General features: G+C 42.2%; 1 protein-coding gene and 1 pseudogene across 2 annotated transcripts in view; both read right to left on the reverse strand.

Annotated features, from left to right (window-relative positions):
- LOC307197742 (guanylate-binding protein 7-like) lies at nucleotides 1–17,842 on the reverse strand (the record flags this gene model as incomplete). Its single annotated transcript, XM_079944024.1, has 11 exons — nucleotides 17,144–17,842; nucleotides 13,520–13,715; nucleotides 10,191–10,318; nucleotides 8,259–8,368; nucleotides 7,858–8,054; nucleotides 6,227–6,472; nucleotides 5,064–5,344; nucleotides 3,612–3,824; nucleotides 1,635–1,737; nucleotides 1,114–1,307; nucleotides 1–240 (listed from the first exon to the last, which is right to left on the reverse strand). Exons 2-11 carry the CDS (start codon nucleotides 13,707–13,709, stop codon nucleotides 1–3), a joined length of 1,902 nt encoding a protein of 633 aa, XP_079800150.1. The 5' UTR covers nucleotides 13,710–13,715; nucleotides 17,144–17,842.
- The window catches only part of LOC307192229 (guanylate-binding protein 2-like), a 19,280-nt pseudogene continuing 16,470 nt past the window's right edge, over nucleotides 16,840–19,649 (reverse strand). The window contains exons 10-11 of the transcript in view: nucleotides 17,913–17,993; nucleotides 16,840–17,071 (exon numbers count right to left, since the gene is read on the reverse strand). The product of the transcript in view is annotated as a guanylate-binding protein 2-like (transcript). The remainder of the gene's footprint in view (nucleotides 17,072–17,912; nucleotides 17,994–19,649) is intronic.

Consider the following 19,649-nt stretch of genomic DNA (forward strand, 5'->3'; position numbering starts at 1 on the left):
TTAATAGGGATTCTCAGCCCTTTTCATAGCCTCACTGAGAAATTTCGTTCCCATACCAAATAATTTATAATGCCCAGGTAGTACTGCAACTAATGCCATACTAGCCACATCAAGGACCTCTGAAATATTTATGGACTTATTATTTTTAGTTATGTCAATGGCTTCGTTTAGTTGTTCTATCTCTTTATTTAACTCTTCAGCTTGCTTTTTAAACCCTTCTGTAAGTAGTTCTTCTTGCATCTGTAAAAAGGAGAGTCCCTTTTGAAAATAGCCCAAATCAAGATTTTGTATCAAACAACTACAGCAGATAAGTACGTGTGTCTACTTCTATAATACCTTAGATGCTTTTTGACATTTGTCTAACATTTGCAAATGTTTGGACCTGGGTAGTGAAAGCATCCAGGGTTTAGAGCTTCCCAAGTTCCCTCAACACCATCTCCCTGGGCACAGAAAAGATGGGCCTAGGTCAGACCTGAAAACTACCCCAGGACTGTGTTCCAGCCCTAATAATGCACTTTGGGAGGGAATGTAGGTGAATTCTAAATATTTGTCAGTTTCATTGAGGTAGGATGACCACACATATGTCACAAAAATGGCACTGCTGACTGTCTTTAGGACACTGTCTATCAAACTCCAGGTTGAGGCAAAGAATGCATTTACTCTAGGTATTTAAAATGAATCAGGCAGACCTGGAAATGAATGCAGCAAATTTTAGAGCTTTCAGAATCCAGTATTTCATACCAGGCACAATCTGATACTTTCAAGAGCAGATGGAACTATTCCAGGTTTCTGATGGTTGTACCAAAATTTCTAAGGACTCTAGGACTGAGGTGCTATTCACTTGGGGGCAAATGCGAGCCTATAATCACCACAAACAGCAGTCCAGGAGCCTGGGCCATGTTATTTGTATGCGCCAAACCCTAACACTACAGAAGGTGCTGAGTCTTACAGAGGTAAGTCTTCAGTGCGACCCACATCTCTTTGATGTTACAGAGAATCATATGTCTTTGGATTTCCCTCTGGGATCTGACTTAAGGTCAAATTTCTGTTCTTTTATTCCTGAGAGGCTAGCATTTTGTCCATCAGGCCCTGCCCAGGCCCATCCAGACTTACCTTCAGCTTGTGGTTCAGCCTTGTTTCCAGCTCTCCTAGAAGGTATTCTTTTTCCCTAGCCATCTTCTCTTCCAGTTGGATCATGTTTTCCTTGAAGCTTCTCTCTTGTGCTGCCATTTTTTGCTCCTCTTCATTCTGTTTCTCTCTTAGCAGCTGCTGGTCCCTCTCAGCTGCATGCTTCTTAGCACACTCAACTGTTTCACAAGAGTTTTAAAGAGGGAAGAATATAACAGTTATGCTGAGCTGTCACCTCCTTAGCTCAGAGATAAAATGACTTTAAAATGGTGAGAAGGAATCTGAATATTCCTACTACCACATCAGAAAACATGCTTTAGCATGTGATGCAAAGGCACTGATTGGATGTACATGCAACCCAAACTCCCCTGGTTATTTCCAGATGTAGCAGAGAGGTTCCACAGAAGGAGAGGAAGCTGCCGTGTGAGGAAGTGTTTGCTTTCACACCTGCCAAAGGGAAGCACAAGAGCCACCTTTCCCTTTGTGAGCTCAGCCCTCCCCTGTACCTGCCAAGGCCTTGTCCCGATCAGTGAGGGCTTTGTCTGCCTGCAGGATGGCTTCCTCTACTCCTGCCTGGGACTGCAGGAAGCTCTGGAGGACTTCATTTGCCTGAGGACACAACAAGGAGCAAAGACTTGTCAGGCAGCAAAAGATGTAGTGTCTTGCTGAGGAAATTATTGTTCAGTAAACCTACAGATTGGACCCTTTAACTTCTCCATCCTTTGTAGGATCCCAAAATGGTTACAGACGCCAGAATTATGTGCAATTCTACAAACACCCACCCTCCATTGTGTGCAACTCCTATATCTGCACATTGTTTGGCTTCCGACTAATGCTCATCTACTCTTTCTTTATTACAATTTCATTTATGGATACTTCAACTTGTAGCTTCTATCGCCTCTTCCAGGAAGCTTTCCTAAGCTTTATTCTGAGTTTTGAATGACTGCCAAGACCTTACATTTGCCCTATCAGCCCTACCACTTGATGACTGTGTGATCTTAGGCAACTTAGTAAATTTTCCACACCTCATATTTCTCAGTTTTATAGTGGGGATGACAGCAGTACCTAATTCATTTTTTGGGGGGAACTAAATTGATTATCTTGGCAATATGGTAGAGCAGAAAGATCCTGAGCTCTCCTCCTCTCACAGGCACACTGAAGTCACAACTATTTGCAGAACAACCATTGGTGAAAAAGACAGAACCTATCAGAAAAGATCTCCTACAATTGAAGATATAAAGAAGGAACCACAGTGAGATGGGTAGGAGAGGTGGAGTCTCAATATAGTCAAATTCCATACCCCCGGGTGGGTTATTCACAATCCAGAGAATGATTACAACCTCAGAGGTTCTCCCAGAGAAGTGAGAGGTCCGAGCTCCACACTGGGCGCCGCAGCCAGGGATCCAGCACCAGGAAGACAATCCTCCAGACCCTTTGGCTCTGAAAGCCAATGGGGCTAACTTTCAGGCGTCCCAGAGGGCTGTGGGAAATAAAGTCTTAACCCTCATAGGGTGCACTCTAAATCTCACATGCTCCGGGACCCAGAGAAGAAGCAGTAATTTGATAGGAGCCTGCGTCAGACCTACCTGCTGACCCTGGAGAGTCCCCTAGAGAGGCAGAAGGCAACTGCCGCTCACCCCAGAGACATAGACACTGGCAGCAGCCATTTTTGGGAGCTTCTTCTACCACATGGACATTGGTGCTGGCATTCGCCATTTTGGAATATTTCCCCTAGCTTATTAGCCCCAAGACCCAGCCCTGCCCTGGTCCAGTGGTCTGCAGGCGCCAGTGCTGGGATGCTTCAGGCTAAGCAACTAACTGGGCATGGACAGAGCCGCACCCACCAGCAGACCTCCTGAGCCCACCGTCGCCTCTGGACATGGCCTTGCCCACCAGAGGGCCAGGGACCTGGTCCCACTCACCAGGCCACAGGCACTAGGCCTGAAACCCCCAGGGCCCTTTAGCCAGAGACCCTGGGACCCAGCTCTACACACCAGGAGGAAGATACCAGTTGCAATAAAACCTCAGTTTCAGTCTGCAGGGCCAGCCCACCCACTAGCAGGCTATATCCTGCCTTGGGACCAGCTGGGCTCAGGCCTGGACCAACATGAGGCCAACAGAAGCTTCAAGACACCCCAGATCCAGCAGCCCAACTGGCTGTACCCAACTGTGATCCAACACATGCTCTTGGACTCCTGGGCCCTGCAACTGGACTCCAGGATCTGGCTCTGTCCTCCAGAAAGTTGGCACTAGCCCTAGGACCTGGCCTCACCCACCAGTGCGCAGGCAACAGTCCTGGGGTCTCCTGGACACTTACTCTGCTCACCAGAAATGCAGCACTAGACCCAGAGCCCCCCGGGGTTCCACAGTCAGCCTCCTTGTGACCAGCAGCCTCTGCACAAAGCAGGACCTGGCAACCAAATGAACCAAAAAGACCCTCTGACTCCAATCTCCTGTTCTTTCCCACTCCCATTACCCCTCACCTTAACTCCTTTCCTGGGAACCAGTTTATAGTCCTGTTCAAACTTGCTCCTTGCTTCTAAGTAGAGACTGTGTCCTCCAGGGACAAAGAAAGTTCCTCCTGAAATACTTGTCATCAAGGATTCTGAAAGCTTCTTAAGCTCAGCCTGACAATGTTTGACAGAGGCCTCTTCATTTTGGATCATGAAAACGTCCTTCTTTTTCTCCATGATGTCCTGTCAGGGAAATATGGGGAAATCCAATAGAAAGAAGCTGTTAGAGGGAAGGTCCAACTGTGATCCTCTTGGAAGAAGTAGTCTGACAGCATCAGGTACATGAGACACAGAATAATAGATGTGGAGTCAGGAGTCTAGTTTTAGTTCCAGTTCTGACAAACTCTTTGTGTGATTTGTATGAAGTCCCTTAAATCCCCTGGGCTCAGTCTCAACATGTGTGCAATGATGCAGTTGGCAGAGGCAAACTACTACTTTGACAGTAGTAGCACTAATAGTGATCCATCCATCAACAATGAACAATGAAAGTACAATTATGAATGGAAGTAGGGTTTCCTCTTCAAATTTGGGTGCTATGGATAAAAATATGTACCTAGCAAATCAACTTCCTACTAATGAATTAAGTATACACTGAACAGAGTTTTGAACTCTTTCTGAATTCTTGTTTCATTGAGGATTTGAGTGTGTGAAATTATAGGAACAGAAATTTTTTTGCTTGTACTTCTAAATTACAATTGAGCTGGTTTTACTCTGTATGTACTAAGAGATCTTTGTAAATTATAGGATGGTCAAGGGAGACTGAAAGTCAAACTTTCAGTGAAGGTGCCAATGGTAAGCAGAATTATGATCTCCAAGAGCTCTCTCTGCTGGTGTCCACACTCCGCATAGTTCCTAGACTTGTGAAGATGATGAACAATTATTCTGTGTTTAGACTATATTACATGGAACAGGTTGACTTTAAGAAATGGAGATTACCTAGGTGGGCCTTACCTAATCACAAGCCCCTTAAAAGATGTTTTCTCCAGTTGGTGGCAGAAGAGGTAGTCGGAGAGATTAGAAACAAAAGAAGGAAACCATGCACCACTGCTGGGTTGCAGATGGAGAGGGGTTCCCCAGAGCGTCCATGTGAGTACCAAGCCCACTTGAACCTTGTTTTCAGCTATGGTACAGGGAGCAGAATACCCATAGACCCTGGGCTGGTATCTGACCTGAAGAACTATAAGCTAATAGATGTGTGTTGTTTCAAGCTGCTAAGCACAGTGTAATTTGTTTTGCCACAACAGAAACTAAAAGCCCAACTTTTAGAAAAGAGATGGACTGTAGCCTGTAGAGCCCTATCACTCACTAGAATCTAAACTCCTTATATGATGAGAAGCACATGAACCATGGTGTCAAAAGGGGGAGTCTAGGTATCATTCCAGAAGAAAGGAATCAGGAAGGATATATTCCAGAGCACATTACCACCAGCTTCTTCTGGAATGTCTGCTTGTCATCCTTGAAGGAGCACTCCATGAAGATTGCAATGGCTTCCGTCTCACAAGCTGCGTGCACCTCCAGAAGCTCCTGGAGCGTGTCCGTGGGGAGCCTCAGTCGCTGGGCCATCTGCTCACTGTAGTGGTCGGCTGCCTTCTGCACGGCCGCTGAGTTCTCACGCTCAGCCAGAGTTATCACTGCGTTCTCCAAACAAGGAACTCCTCCACTGTTGATGGCATCTATGTAGGCCACCACCAGAGTCCCCAACCCTGATTGAGACATGATATTTATGAAATGGAGAGAGAATTCTCACCTGTTTTAATAGCTTTAGAGATTAGCATTCTAAAAATCACTAAAATTTTATTGAATTTGAAGTTTTCTTTTCTTCTATCTATTCTTCTCCTCATTTTCTTCATTCTTGTAGCCTCCTCCTTTTTGTTCTATGAACCCCTTCTTTATAATAACATCACTGTGTCTCCTATTCACTCTACCTTTTATGGTTCTCAAATTCATCCCATTACAATATTAGCCAGATGATTTCAAACGATATGCCCAAGGGTCTCCCAGAACACTTTTCCCATTTTTATACAATAAACCTGTAAGTAAATTACATTACTTGTGGGCACTATTTGTAAATGAAAATGCCTTGATGAAAATGTCATCAAGAATTTCAGGGCAGTGACACAAACATTAAACCAAGCAGGGCCCATCTCAGCACATTACACTGTGACTGTCCAGGTTTCATGTCCGTGAAGCCAGCCCTGTACATAAGATTGTATTTACATTTGTTTCTCAGACTCTCAATGAGCTTACATGGATTCATGGACTACTATTCATTTTCCGATTCATGTAAATTCACAAAATATCTTGCATATCCTCACTCGAAACACTTATCCCGTCAGACACCTCATCACCATGAAGATTTCAATCTTTAACTTTTACATCGTTAGTGTAATACTTTCATGAGATTTGGTAGCCTTACATAGGCTTCTTTTAATGAAGAAACATGCATTTACATGTGTTGCATGAACATACATCTTTCCAAGTTACACAGAGAAGAAATCACAATTGCTGACAAACCCAGAGTGCAATCACAACTTCATCACACACACTGAACCACAGAGAGACATGCTGTAGCAAAGGAGACTCACCTCCTCCTGTGACAGTGATTCTTTCTCTTAGGGTCTTGGGCTTTGCATGGGTAAAGATATATGAGCAGAAATGGTTTGATTGCTTCTGGAAATTCTCATCCAGTTGTTTATCTGGCACTTCCTCAATATGGAGTAATAATGTTTTGTCACTTGTAGGCCGGTCAAAGACAAAGCACTTTCTTTTCGGAAAAAACTTCCTGATACATTCTCTGGGCATGTTGGAATTTTGAATTTGGGGACTCCTGCCTGCAGGAGTGGAAAGAGAGCAATCACTGAAGGAACAGCTTTCAGGTGAGGGGGCTGAGGACTTTCATTTCTGTGGATCTTTGCATCACTGTAACTACTGTGCCTGTGTATCTCCTATTATTGAATCACGCAAATCAACCTTATGCTAATCTATTCAGGACATGGAAAATCTCCCGCCTCCCGCTTTATTTTTGTACAGAGCTAAGAGTGAAGGAAGTACTTCTGAGGACGAAGGGGAGGAATCCATTCCAAGTGAAGAAACTACTGATTATTTTCCTTACCCTTCCATGGCGTGCAGTGTATCAACTATTTATTAGATGTTTCTTGAATGATAGACTAATCCAAGAAATTGTCAGAAATATTTTTCTGACATTACAGTCCCCATGTCAGAAATGGCATGTAATGTAATGTAATGTCAGTAATGTAATGGTAGACATAAAGATATTTATGATATTGCTGATAAAATAACCCGTGGAAGACAAATGATACTCAGGACAGTAAAGAGAAGATTTATATATCAGAGTAAAAATGTACACATACTATGAATATGTTTGGAGATTACTTTAGCATACACCATCTCATGGTAAGGTTAGCTTAAATGAAACTAGGAGACCTCATCCAACCTCTGCATCATTTTACATTGGACGTGACTATCATACAAAGGGATTCTGGGCATATATCAGTAGTTCAACAAATATTTCTTGAAACAATGAATAAATGATTCAATTTAAAAATGAGTATTGCTTCTAGGTATCACCCATTATCCTCTCTGCTAAAATAATCTGAGTAACTAATTTATTATATTAACATGACATATACGGTGTTAGGTTCTAGAATGAAGAGTGTGATACTATGAGGAAGAACATATTATGGGTCTGACAGTCTTACTGGAAGGACATGGCAATGCTTTTTTTTCTGAACTCTTTATTGTATAAATAGCCTATCTATCAATATGAAGGATGTAGCTACGTATGCTGGTAAGATACACTGTGTTAAAGGTATTTCAAAAATTAGTTCTTTTGTTTATCTTGTGATTCTGTGTTTCCAATTTGATGGGTTATATTTCTCAAATAGGAAAGGAGAAGCACTTAGACTTAATATGTAATATAAGTATGTGAGCCTTTTTTTCCCATGGTGTCCATTTTTCTAAAATCATTTGGTCTAATATTGGATTATAAATTTCCTCTGTGAGCTTAAGCTCTGGTCACTGGGGTTTTCCCAGTAACAATAACGACTGAAGCCACACCCACCAGTCATTCACCAAGCACCATTAGCATGGCCTCAATCCAACCCCAAATCAAGATTGACATCAAGTGCTGAATGTCAGAGCTCTGTTGATCCCATCTCCTACTGAACCTTCCCCCACCCTGGCCCTACTCTGATACCTGGAATCAACTTCAAGGCGTTCTCCAAGTACTCATCTTCAGTGATGGGGTATCCATCTAACTCCAGCTCCAGCATGAAATCCCGTACAGCCCAAACAAAGTCTGGAAAGAAACTCACAAACTGGGCTGAGTTCTGTACTTCATCAGAGCTGGCAGAGGCTGTTGTCCTGATTAGCTCTGTTAGTTCAGTCACGTAGCTGGGATCTTAGCTAAGGAATGAGAAGTGCCCTCCAACACAATTTCCAGATCTCAACCCCAAACAAGTTTTATCAACATTCCCTTTTGCTCCATTTTCCCTTCTCATCAGCCATGAGAAAGGAGTCATGGGAAAGAAGAAACAGTGTCAGTTGCTATTCCCATAAACTCAATGAAACATGGTGGTTCAGTTCCTGGAAGGATACTGCAGCTGCTCCAGGGCCTGGTGGTTGATGGTGTTCATGCTGTTGTAGACAAAGACGCTGCTCAGAAGCACGGCCAGGGCAAAGATCCACGAGTCATTCTTGGAGTCACCCTAGAAAGTACATTGCATCAGGGGACTGAGGACACCCTTCCTCATTCTCTCATTCAGTTGTTCATTTACTATAACATCTGTCTTGTAACTCAATAGTAAGGCAAATAACATACATTTTCAAGACAGTGCTAAATGCAAATCTTTCTGGTGTTGACACTGACACCTCTCAGGGCCTCAGTTTCATTAGCTGTTAACAGAAGGGAGCGACGTGAAATGTGTCAACTGTTTAATACAGTGCCTGGAACACAGAAGTTATGCAGTAATAAGTGGGCCATGATTCCTTTGCACTTGTTTTCTTGATCATGGGCTATAATAGGGACTAGTGCTATTCAATTAAATTCATCATCTATTCTTTGTGCATTTAGAAAACAGCAGATACTGCATCTGCTTGTGTGGATATAGAGTTTCATATGAGAGTCCCTGCCCTAGAGAGATGGAGGGGCAGATATACCTGGGAACATTTAAATACATTCAAGATGATAAACCACCAGGCATGGAACCAAGTATTATAATGTAAAAGACAAAGGGGCAATTCCCAAAAAACAGAAAAAGTACTCTGTGCATTCAGAGCAAGAAGTGAATATGTCTGACAGTGATACGATGGTATTAAGACGAAAATAGCTGGGCTTTAAAGATTTGACAGAATGTGGATTTGTGGAGCTATAGGGATCATGCAGGTAGAAGGACCCACCGAAGCCAATCACAATTGCCAGAAAGTGTGGTCATATAGAGGTATTATAAGGTTACTTTATTTGACTGAAGTAGTGGTTACCCATGTGGTAATCGGTGATGAGGCTGAAAATGTGATTCAGGACAAGTCATGAGTGACTTTGGAACAGATGATATATACTACCAAAATACACTACATGTAGTAAGGACAGCACGCAGTTCCTCTCTGTCAGTTTGCAATCTGGTGTGCTTTAGTTCCCTGACAAATGCAGTTAGATAACAAGAAGAAGATTATACAAACTAAAATCTAGTAGGAATCAGTAGACCATCTTGGGCTGACACTGAGGTGATTATCGAATATTTCAAATCTGGATTTTAAAATTCACAATTTCTTGATGCATGCCCCAACCCTTGCCTGCAGTGATGAAAGCCAAAGATTCACTGCTACTACTTTAATTTAGACGCAGATTAATAGAAATAAGGAGAAAAGACTGATTGCAAGTAACACTGTGAAGACAAAATACCTACTATTATCCCATTTACATTTTTATGGTGGGTCTAGCTCATGTTTTTATAGAATTCATTGAAGGATTCATCTTCAGAGCCCCGAAACTCAGAATAAAATGTTCCTGGTATAGTGGAAGCTTTTCTGGAGATTTTAAAAATAGTTTATTCACTGAAAACATATTTTCATGATTCCTACCTCTAACCCCATATACCTTAACCTGTAGAGCCAGTGGACTCCATGGATTATAGCTTCTACCAGGATGTCTTCCTGAACCTGAACAGCTGGGGTAAGGTCTCACTTTTTTTGTCCATGGCTCCCTGTACTGATACGACTGCATATTTCTTATGTTCCCAACTCAGCTCTGGGCCCATACCTCACTCACTGTGGTAGAAAAGCCCTGGAATTCAGATGCCCAATAAATATTTGTTAACTTGTATCTTTCACCCCACTGTTAAAAATAAGGCGATCTATCCCCAATAACGAAAGTATTGATCTTATTAAAGAATAAATTCAAGGTAAGAGATTTTAGCCTCATTATTCTTAATTGGATTTGCAGTTTATAGGAACATGTTATAAAAGTTGAATTGAGGTGGGAAATTGAGGCGTCAGTGGAGTATCAAGAGCTTACTGGACTCCCCGCCTTACCTTTTCCACATCACCCAGGCCCTCGGTGTCCAGAAGGACCAGGGTGTGGCTCTCCTTGGAGGGGTGGGGCACGCACCACATCCAGATGCCCTTAGTTTCAGACCTCACTGTGGAGCCCAGACGGAAACCTGCAAAGAAAGAAGAGAAAGCAGTACACAGTAAGAGCAGATAGTCCAGGCTGCCCAGCGGTTACTTTGGGTAAACTTGTCGGAAGGTGAGTGCCTGTCTCAGAGGAAGGTGCTTCCATTTCAACAAGGACAGAAAATCCAACCTCTGTACACATTCAGAACCTTCTCAAGAAGCACTTTGTGTCCCCTATTCACCTCCTAATATTAATGGCTCCAACTGTGTCACATTCCAGAAATAATGTTAGCTCTATTAACCTTTCTATATTTATCTGCCACTGAAGAGCTCCCTTCTCCCCCACTTTCTGATGGACTTTTGCCAGTGAGAGGTACAAGCAGGAGATCAGAAGTCAGCCTCCTGTCCCCCTGGCTTCCACCCTGGTGAGCCACAGTGTCCCAGTGTCTCTGTTCCTCTACTTTGGTCACATGTCCTTTCATTTAGCTCCAACCGGTAACTCTGGTCTCTGCCACATTCTGGAATCTACACATTGCCTCTTCACACTACAGGAGTTATAAAGGCTACCTGGCCATTGCTCCTGCCACTCTCTGGCTACTCTGTACCTTCATTGGTTCCCTCTGGCCTGCTGGTGCCCTTGTAATTGTCCCTCCGTTAAACATCTTCAGTTATCCTTTAAATGGATTATCTGTGTCCTTTCAGGACGTGGACTGATAGATCAGTTGTTTTTAGTTTCTTTTCCTCCACTTCCTCCTTGTATTTTCCTCCTTTCTGTTCTCCTCTTCAAAAAAGGATGAATTCTTTGTTCACTGACTCACGTGGTGATATAATAGAAGGGAAAGCAGAAAAGACCTGTGAGAACTGCTTGCTTTTCTTTCCAAAGGCTTAAGCCCACAGGGGAAGAGGATATGAGGTATGTGCCTTGGAAGCTGCAGGTAATGGATCTCGTCCAACAGTCCAAGATTTTGACCATATGCCATGTGCCAATGCTCCCTTCAACTGAGAATGGAAATGGACATGATGAAATACCTAGGGGAGCATTGTTCAGCATGGCTCAGGCCCCTCGATTGCCACATCCTGTGCGTTCTGCTCAGAGAGGGTGTAAGACCTGAGATGATCTGCACTCTTCTACATCGTGATGGTATTTGACTGCTTGCTGATTAATACAGAAAAATCTGAACTTCCCCAGGTAGAAAAGACAAGGTGTAACTGGAGCTCATCAGTGCAAGTTATGTGGGGTGAAGAACAGGCAAGAAGTCATCACAAGGAGAAAGAGTAGTGACCTGGTTCTGCTAGCCAACTTTGGGTGCTAACTTTGTTTGCTTGTTTTTGTTCTTCCTGTAATATGACTGGGGTGGTGAGTCACAATTCAGGTGTTTTAAAACAAAACTAGGTTAGGTATTTCCTCAGTAAGGGAAATCACCTCCTTGTTACCTGATGTAATCTCAAGTAGAAAAACAAGAATGTTGTCGAAACCCCTTGTATGTATCTTTTTCTTAGAGTTCTCCAATCTTTAATCCCTCCAAAAATGACCCATTTATTAATTTAGGCTGTCAAGGAAAAGTGTCCTCCCTGATTGGTGATCAAGTTCCTCTCAAAGAAAGACAAACATAAAATGTTTTGTTTGAAGCCAATAAGAGATTACGAAGCAAAAAAGAGAGAGGGAGAAAGAAAGAAAAAAGAGAGATGGGGGAGAGAGAGATACAGAGACAGAGATAGTTTGAGGGAGAGAGACAATGAGATATTCCCAAGGATCCTTAGAGTTTAGTGGACTGAGGTTCTACCCACTAATTGTGCTGAGCCGCTGGGCCACAGAGGAAGGCATTAAGAAAGAAATGGTGTGTGGTCTTCTTAGAACTGCCCAACAGGACATAGGCGGATTGTCCTAAAAATCAACAAGAAACAAGTCAGGCAACTTGGTAGGAAAAAAAAACCCTTTTGAAATAGGAAATGCAAATAGCAAATATGTGACAAGGTGCTTAAGCTTATCTGTAGTGAGGCAAATAACATGCAACTACACAGACACCAGATCAGCAAAAGTTAAAAAGTGTTTTTACCAAAATTTTGGAAGGATGTGGATAATTCTAAATTACTGCTAATAAGCATATAAACTGACATAAAGCATAAACGGCTTTAAATGTTTGATAAAGCTTAAAAGGTTTAAAAAGCTTAAAAGGTTTGATATTATCTAGAAAGGCTGAAGACATAAATACTTCTTGATTCAGCAATTCCACTTCTGGGTATAACATAAGGAAGTTAGTGTACACGTGCACCAGGATATAGATGGAAGAATAATCATGAGAACACCATTTGTTGTTCATCAGCAACAAATGGATGAATAAACTGTGGTATCCTCTGTCAGTTGCAAAGTACAAACGAGTGAAAATAATTGCAGACACATAGGACAAGCTAGATGAACCTCATAAACTTCTTATTGAGAATATGAAGCAAGATCCCAATGAATATCAGAATGAAATTCCCTATATAAAGATTAAGGTATTTTTAAGAAATGTTTACATAGATTGTAAAACCATGTTTAAATAGGAAGAGCGAAAGAATGCACCATGAAAATCAAAACATTGGTGAGCTCTAGGGAGGGTGTGAGAGGGTGTGATTTGTGCTTTTGGGTGCTGGTGATGTTTTATTTTTTGATCTGGGCGGTGATTGAACAGATGATCGCTTCATATTTATCAACTTTATTATATGTATATATATTTTTATGCACTCTTCCATATGTTTTAGAGTTCACATATTACAAAAGACTAGTTAGACAAAGAGAAGGGGTATAGTTTATCAAAGTTTTGCTGTGAAATTAAGCCAAAAAGAATGCATGAGATATGGGATATAGGGATTTTACTGTCTGTTCTTCCTTCCATCCCTTTTTAAAAATAAGACATGTTGAACAATATTTGTGTGCTGCTTGGAATGACTCTGGTTTAAAGCCAAAGTGAGGAAGGAGAAAGGAAGGGAATAACGGTTGAAGATGAGCCCCTGAGCAGATGGCAATGGATCAGGACGAATGAGGTGGCTGTTTCCATGGGGTTGGGAACACTTGATTACTGGACAAAAGAGTGAACATTGTGGGGAGATGGGTTTGAAGTTATAAATTTGGTGGTGAGAATTTGAAGTTTTCTTCAGTGGGAGGGGTTAGGCTCTTTCTTAACATGACACTAGAGGAGGATGATCCACAGCCTGTGTTATCACTGCTTCCAAGCAAATGGTCCTGAACAACACTAAACGACACTCACCGTGGTTCTGCCCTGCCAGGCGGTTCATCAGGAAGGATTTTCCCGTCCGATACAGCCCTGCAATGGCCACCACCACCACAGGCTGAGAAATCTGGTCAAGAATCTTCAGTGCTTTTGGATTTACTGTCAGCTGATTGTTCTGGTTTTCCACCAGACGGATGGGGTCCATTATGGTGGATCCAGATGCCATGGGAAGCTGTAACCCAGAGGAACGACTCAGTAAAACACAAGATCCACAAGTTATCTCTCACGATGCACATCAGGCTTCTGCGTTTGGAACTTATATATCAATTTTCTATGTTTTGTATGCTTCTAAAAGGTAAGTATTTAGCCTAGTGTGCCAAGGTCTGTACAGATACATTATGTACATCATCTTATCGATCCTTACATGAACCCTAAAGCAACCTTATCCATGTGATGCAGTGAATAGAATGAGAGAACAAAGCATTGATGATGGAGCCATGAGAACACTAACATTTTGGGGGTATGCAGAGGCAGAATGGAACATGAAGGAGATGAGGAATGACCAGAGACAATTTCTGGAGTTCCAGAATGATTTGGTCACTCATCAGTTGCACAAACATTTATTGAGAACCTACCATGTGCTGGAGATTGCTTTAGGGGCTCAGTATCAAACAGTGAACAAAATAGGTCCAAATCCCTGCTTCATGGAGATCTAATCTAGTGGAGAAGACAGATAATATAGAAAGTGGAAAAGCAAAATACATGTATGTATATTAGAGGATGGTAAATGATCAGAAGGAAATGAGAGGGAATGGTGTTTAGAGTGTTGGGGGTTGAATTCACATAGAGGTGAATCAGGGAAAAACTTGCCAACAAAGGAAAAATGAATGTGATTGGTGACCTTGATGAGGATAGATGCACTGAATCGGTGGGAACAGGCTGGAAGAGGAGTTACTGTGAGGGAAAGGAGACACAAAGAATGCAGCTCTCCCTCAAACACAACAGGACAGACCTTAAAGGTACCTAACAAAGTTGTGCATGCAAGCATGAATTTATTAACTGAAATTACAGGACATTTCTTTTTATTTAAGCTGACAGGGAAGAGAGGCAAGCAACCAGGGTGTTTTTAAGGTCTGCCTACATATTTTCCAGTCTCACATCTGGGCCAGGCTCTACTTTAAATGATTTCGTCACAATGATTGGGTGTTTCATGATCTCAAGAGACAGACAGCAGTCAGAGAGTTTTAACTGTCCCTTTATTTTCTCAGACAATACTAAGCAACATCCACATGTTCCCATACTTTACTAGCTGTGTGACGAATGGAAAGATTAATTTCTCTGTGCCTCAGGTTTCTCTTCTGTAAAATGGTAACCCTAAAAGTAAAATTCAGTGTGTCATTAGGGTCATTAGGAGGGTTAAATATCTCATAATGCTTACAATGCTCTTAAAATTATGCTGGTACATAGTAAGTTCTATATAAGTATTGTTTTAAAATTAAGTGTCTCTGAAGACAGACAGGGTAATTTCTGAATGAAAGTGGAGGATTAACTTTGGCCTGAAACAGTGACACTTCCCTCCCTGGTTGCAAGCAAGTGGGAGGACACAGTCCATGAGGAAGATGAGCAGGTAGGGGAGGACCAGTGATAACAGCTGAGAAGTGATAACACGGATGGAGGGAGAGACAGGCTGGAAGAACTCAGAGCTGCCCTGGGATGTCCAAGTACAGGTTCTGGAGTCCGGCTGCCAGGGTTCAAACCGGAGGGTTTAAGTCACTATTGTCTGTTGAGACCTTGAAAAAGGAAGTTACCTCCACAGCCTGCATTTTCTTATCAGTTTATAGGTAAAGCAACAATTCTTGCCTGATTCATTACGGTATAGCTGGTAACAGATAGGCTATCAATTATGAAAAAAGAATTTTCCTGGATTCATGTACTATTTCAATAATCAGCAATTAGACATTGCATTATAAAGTGTCAATGAATTCTGTAAGCTGCAAATTGCCAAGAAATATAAGGTACTGTATCTAAAATCTTTTTATTAGAAAAAACATGAATTTATTTAACAGCCTTCCTCTGTACAATTTCTTGTCTTTTTCTATAGTGGATTGGGAGCAGAGATGGGGGAGTAAAACATGACCTTTTACAACTGTGTTATATGTTAATTAATAAAGGGAAACCTGGGGAATTCCCTGGCAGTCCAGTGGTTGAGACTCCGAGCTCTCACTGAGGAGGGTGCTGGTTCCGTCCCTAGTCAGGGAACTAAGATCCCACAAGCTCGGGAGGTGCCCCACCCATGCCCATCACAAGGAAACCTCACTCACATGGAGTCAGCAGGCCAGAAGGGGGAGGTCTCATGCAGAACTACTGCCTGGAGGTCAGTTACAGGAAGAATTGTCAATTACAGACCCCAGGGGAAAAATCTTCCACCGAAAGGAGTCATCAGGGACAGTCCCCTATAGGAAAAGGTGTACATTGCATCTCCTACAAGAATTGACTACGGGGCAACTCAGTCAATGAGAATCTGTCATCACCCTGAACTCTGACTTTTCTTTACAAACCAACCTTCCCAGCCCCTTCCTTTTCTCTATAAAATAATGTTCTTCTTTGTTGGACTTGCCTGTGGCTTTTTCTATAGTTTGCTTGTCCCAAGTTGCAATTCCTCTGCTATTCCCAAATAAACTCACTTTTGCTGGTAAAATAACTGTTTTATTTTTAAGCTGAATAGCTATAAGCAAGAGAAATTGTAGAGCTTATTTCTGAGATTGAATATTGATAAAGCTTTGTGTAAGTCAATGAGTCTACAAAGATTCTTTTTTAATTCAAAGTATACTGAGGTACCAAAACCAGAAGGTTTTAACTTCAAAACTAAACAAGTGGAAAAGAACAGTGCTACTAGATGGCAGAGGCAATCAACAGTTTCCAAAGGTTACTGTTCAGGAGAATTATCTAAAGTGATAGTTAACATACCCCAATCCCTGTATTTTCAGCAAGTCCAGAAATTATTCTGATGCGATTAATGTTTGGGCCACACATGAAAAACAATGTATAATAAACAAACATGATTAGACCTTAACAGTTATTAATCGTTTTTTTTTAGTGAGCGTGAGATTGAATTATTCCGTATAATACAGTTCTGTAGTATTCGGAAAATCAAATGTTAAGACAAAAATAATGCAGGGTCAGTTTAGGATTTAAATTGTCTCTACGTCAGGGACCATCTTTTCCCTGTTTCTCCAGTGCCCAGCGAGGCGCAGTCAGGATATGTCCGAGGAGGGGAGGAGGGGCTAGAGGAAGGGACCGCACCCAGCGCCCCTGCAAGGGGCCGGGGGTTTGGGCCTTCAATTCCGAAAAGTACTTCAGCCCCCTTTCCTCAGAAGATATAGCATGCACTCCTCCCTCTCCCATGCAGGGCTTTTTGCTGCAGCCCTGCGTAGATGCTCGAGGAGGAGCTGCGCATCCCGGCGACACGCCTGGCAGCCGCCCCGGATCCAAAAGGAGACGCTGAGCTGCCCAAGCAACGCGCCCGCCGGGGCGCACACCCTCCGCGCGGCGCTGGCCTCCGCGGCCTCCCCTCCTGCAGTGTGGAACCTGCGCTGGGGGATTTATTGTTGTTATTTAGTGGAAATGTGCTTGGAAGGTAAAGTTTAGCGGCAAACTTACGTGCCGCGGTTGCGTCCGGGGTCAAGTTAGCTGCTCCGGCTTGCCCCTAGGGTTCCTCCTGCGTCTGGCTCCTCTGGAAACCGACTCTTATTTAGAAGCTGAAAAACCAGCCGATTATAAAATGCCTTTCTGTTATGGGTTGGGTTTATGAGAAATAAAATCGAAATCGAAAGGACATAAGGACACGGCTTTTTTTCTTTTTTTTCCTTTAATGGAAGCAGGAACCCGAATGAAGTCGGGGAAAGACAGGGAGACAGGGATTCCTCCACACCTGGCTGGGTAAACCCAACTTTGTCCCTTCTCCACAGGTGGCTTAGGTGTCCTTGACCCCATGGTGAACGTGGCCCAAATAATGGTAGGATGAGAGAGTTCAACAGACTGTCTCTCAGGGGCGTCTTTGTGAGAGAAGAGGTTTCTTTATGAATTTTTCTTCACTTGAAAAATGTTTCATTTGTTCATTTCCTTTCTCTTTCCTTTTTAAAAAAGTGTTGTTTTTTTTTTTAACCGCGGTGATTTTTTTTCCTTAGCAAGAAAATTACGTGTGTGTATAAAATCCATGATTTTATAGCCCAGACATATTCACTATTATTTTGTTACAGTTCTTCTTTTCTTTTCTTTTCCTTTCTTTTACTAGGGTGCATCCAGATTTGGGGGTTGGGGGTTGGGGGGAGGACTGTTTATAATTTGAGGGTGGATGCAAATTTGGGGGTTGAGAGTTGATTCAGATTCCTTCCATCCTGTTCTGTATCCTTTAAGGCATTGTACTTACCTACAACTTAAAAACTTGACTGCTGCTGTTAGGGAACCAGGTTCTTTTGCTCGAGGAGCTGCAAGCCAAAACACTGAGACGCTGAGGTTTGCAACAGGGAAAAATTTTATTTGTGAGGCAACCCAGTGAAGAGGCAGGAGAACAAGTCTCAGGTCTGCCTCCCAGAAGGAGAGGTGTTTGGAATACTTAGGGGACAAAGAAGCAAGGTGGTCTTAGACCTTGGGGAAAGGTGATCGGAGGTAGGGAAAAGGTGAGGTAATTGGAGTTCTGTGCAGGCTTATCTGAGTTGCATGCTTCTTCATGGGATGCCTGTGCAAGTTCAGGGAGATTTGGTTTGAAATAGGTTGGAGAATTTGGGGCTGTGAAATAGGTTGGAGAATTTGGGGCTGTGTTGACAAAATTCACCTATGGGACAAGCAAGTATATTCTGTGCAGACTCTGGTTTCACCTTGTTTCAGCCAGTTTTGTTGTATTACAAGAGGAGGGATTTTCGATCTGTTCCCTTATCTGCTGTTCTGTAACATAAGCTCAAGAATTTGTTAGTCACCAGTTTCTGTTACAGGTTTTTAACCCTATGGAGCAGGGTTTCACTACCACATCTGTATTTCAGACTGTAGTGAGGGGAAGGAAGGACAGCGAGAGTGTAGTCTCAAAGTTCTATGGCCAAGACTCCCCAAGAGCAAGTGCTTTGACGCATATTCCATATGCAGACTTATCTAGCTTCAAAAGCAGCTAGAAAAGTATAATAATCCTTAGCCAGATTGCCCTAAGCTTATTCTGTAAAATAGAATGATACCCTATTTGAAGGTGTAAAGCATGTTATAATTCTAAAAGTATATGCAACAATATTGGGGACAGATTTTTCTAGAATCTTGAGATGAAACTTGGCAGATTCAAGACAAACCCAAGCTGGGAAAATTAGCGTGACCTCATAATTCCTGAGCCACCGAGATTGATTTAGGGGGAGATTGAGCACATGACCTAAGGCCAGATAAAGTTAATCCTTTCTCAGTTACCTGGATCCAAGAAATTTCTCTCTTTTTCTGTATCACTCTTGGTCTTCTTCTGACTCTCTTGATCTCCTGTCTTCTGTTTTCATTAACTTTTTGTTGTTGTCAATGAGGGTATAAAGACGTGTGTTTCAAGATAAAGACTGTAAGGCCACTTAGGTATGTTTGGCTCTGAAACATGATATATATTATTACTTACAAAGGGGTAGAATACATTTGGAGTCTCACTTCCAGCTTCCATGATTGTAATTGCTTCAGGAAAAATCCAATAATATTGGAAAAGGAAGAATGATTAAAATGGGTTCCTAAACTGAAGGCAGTCACTGAGACTTGATTTAACTGAAATGAAGTGTTTTTCAGTTTCTATTAATTTAACTCCAGAAAAAGTGGTCTAGCATCTTGTTTTCGAAATTGTGCTTATTTGTCACCTAGTGTACTCAGCTTTGGGTCTAGTGAAAACTCTGAGAGGAAGAGTCTCATTTTCACATCCTGCTACTCAGATGTTAGTGAAAGACCACAGCTGTGGATGGACCAGAGTTCTAAGCAGCTCAAACAAAGGCCAAGCATACAATAAACATGGAGTCAAGCAAAAAACAAAACAAACAAAAATACATACCAGTTAAAACTATGCATTATAATGAGATAAGACAAGGAACAGAACAAAAATCAGGGATAAACCTAATGTTGGAACAATCAGACAGGGCGTTTGAAATTGCTATTATTATTA

This window comes from Stenella coeruleoalba (genome assembly GCF_951394435.1).
Source record: "Stenella coeruleoalba genome assembly, chromosome: 1".
Lineage (NCBI taxonomy): Eukaryota > Metazoa > Chordata > Mammalia > Artiodactyla > Delphinidae > Stenella > Stenella coeruleoalba.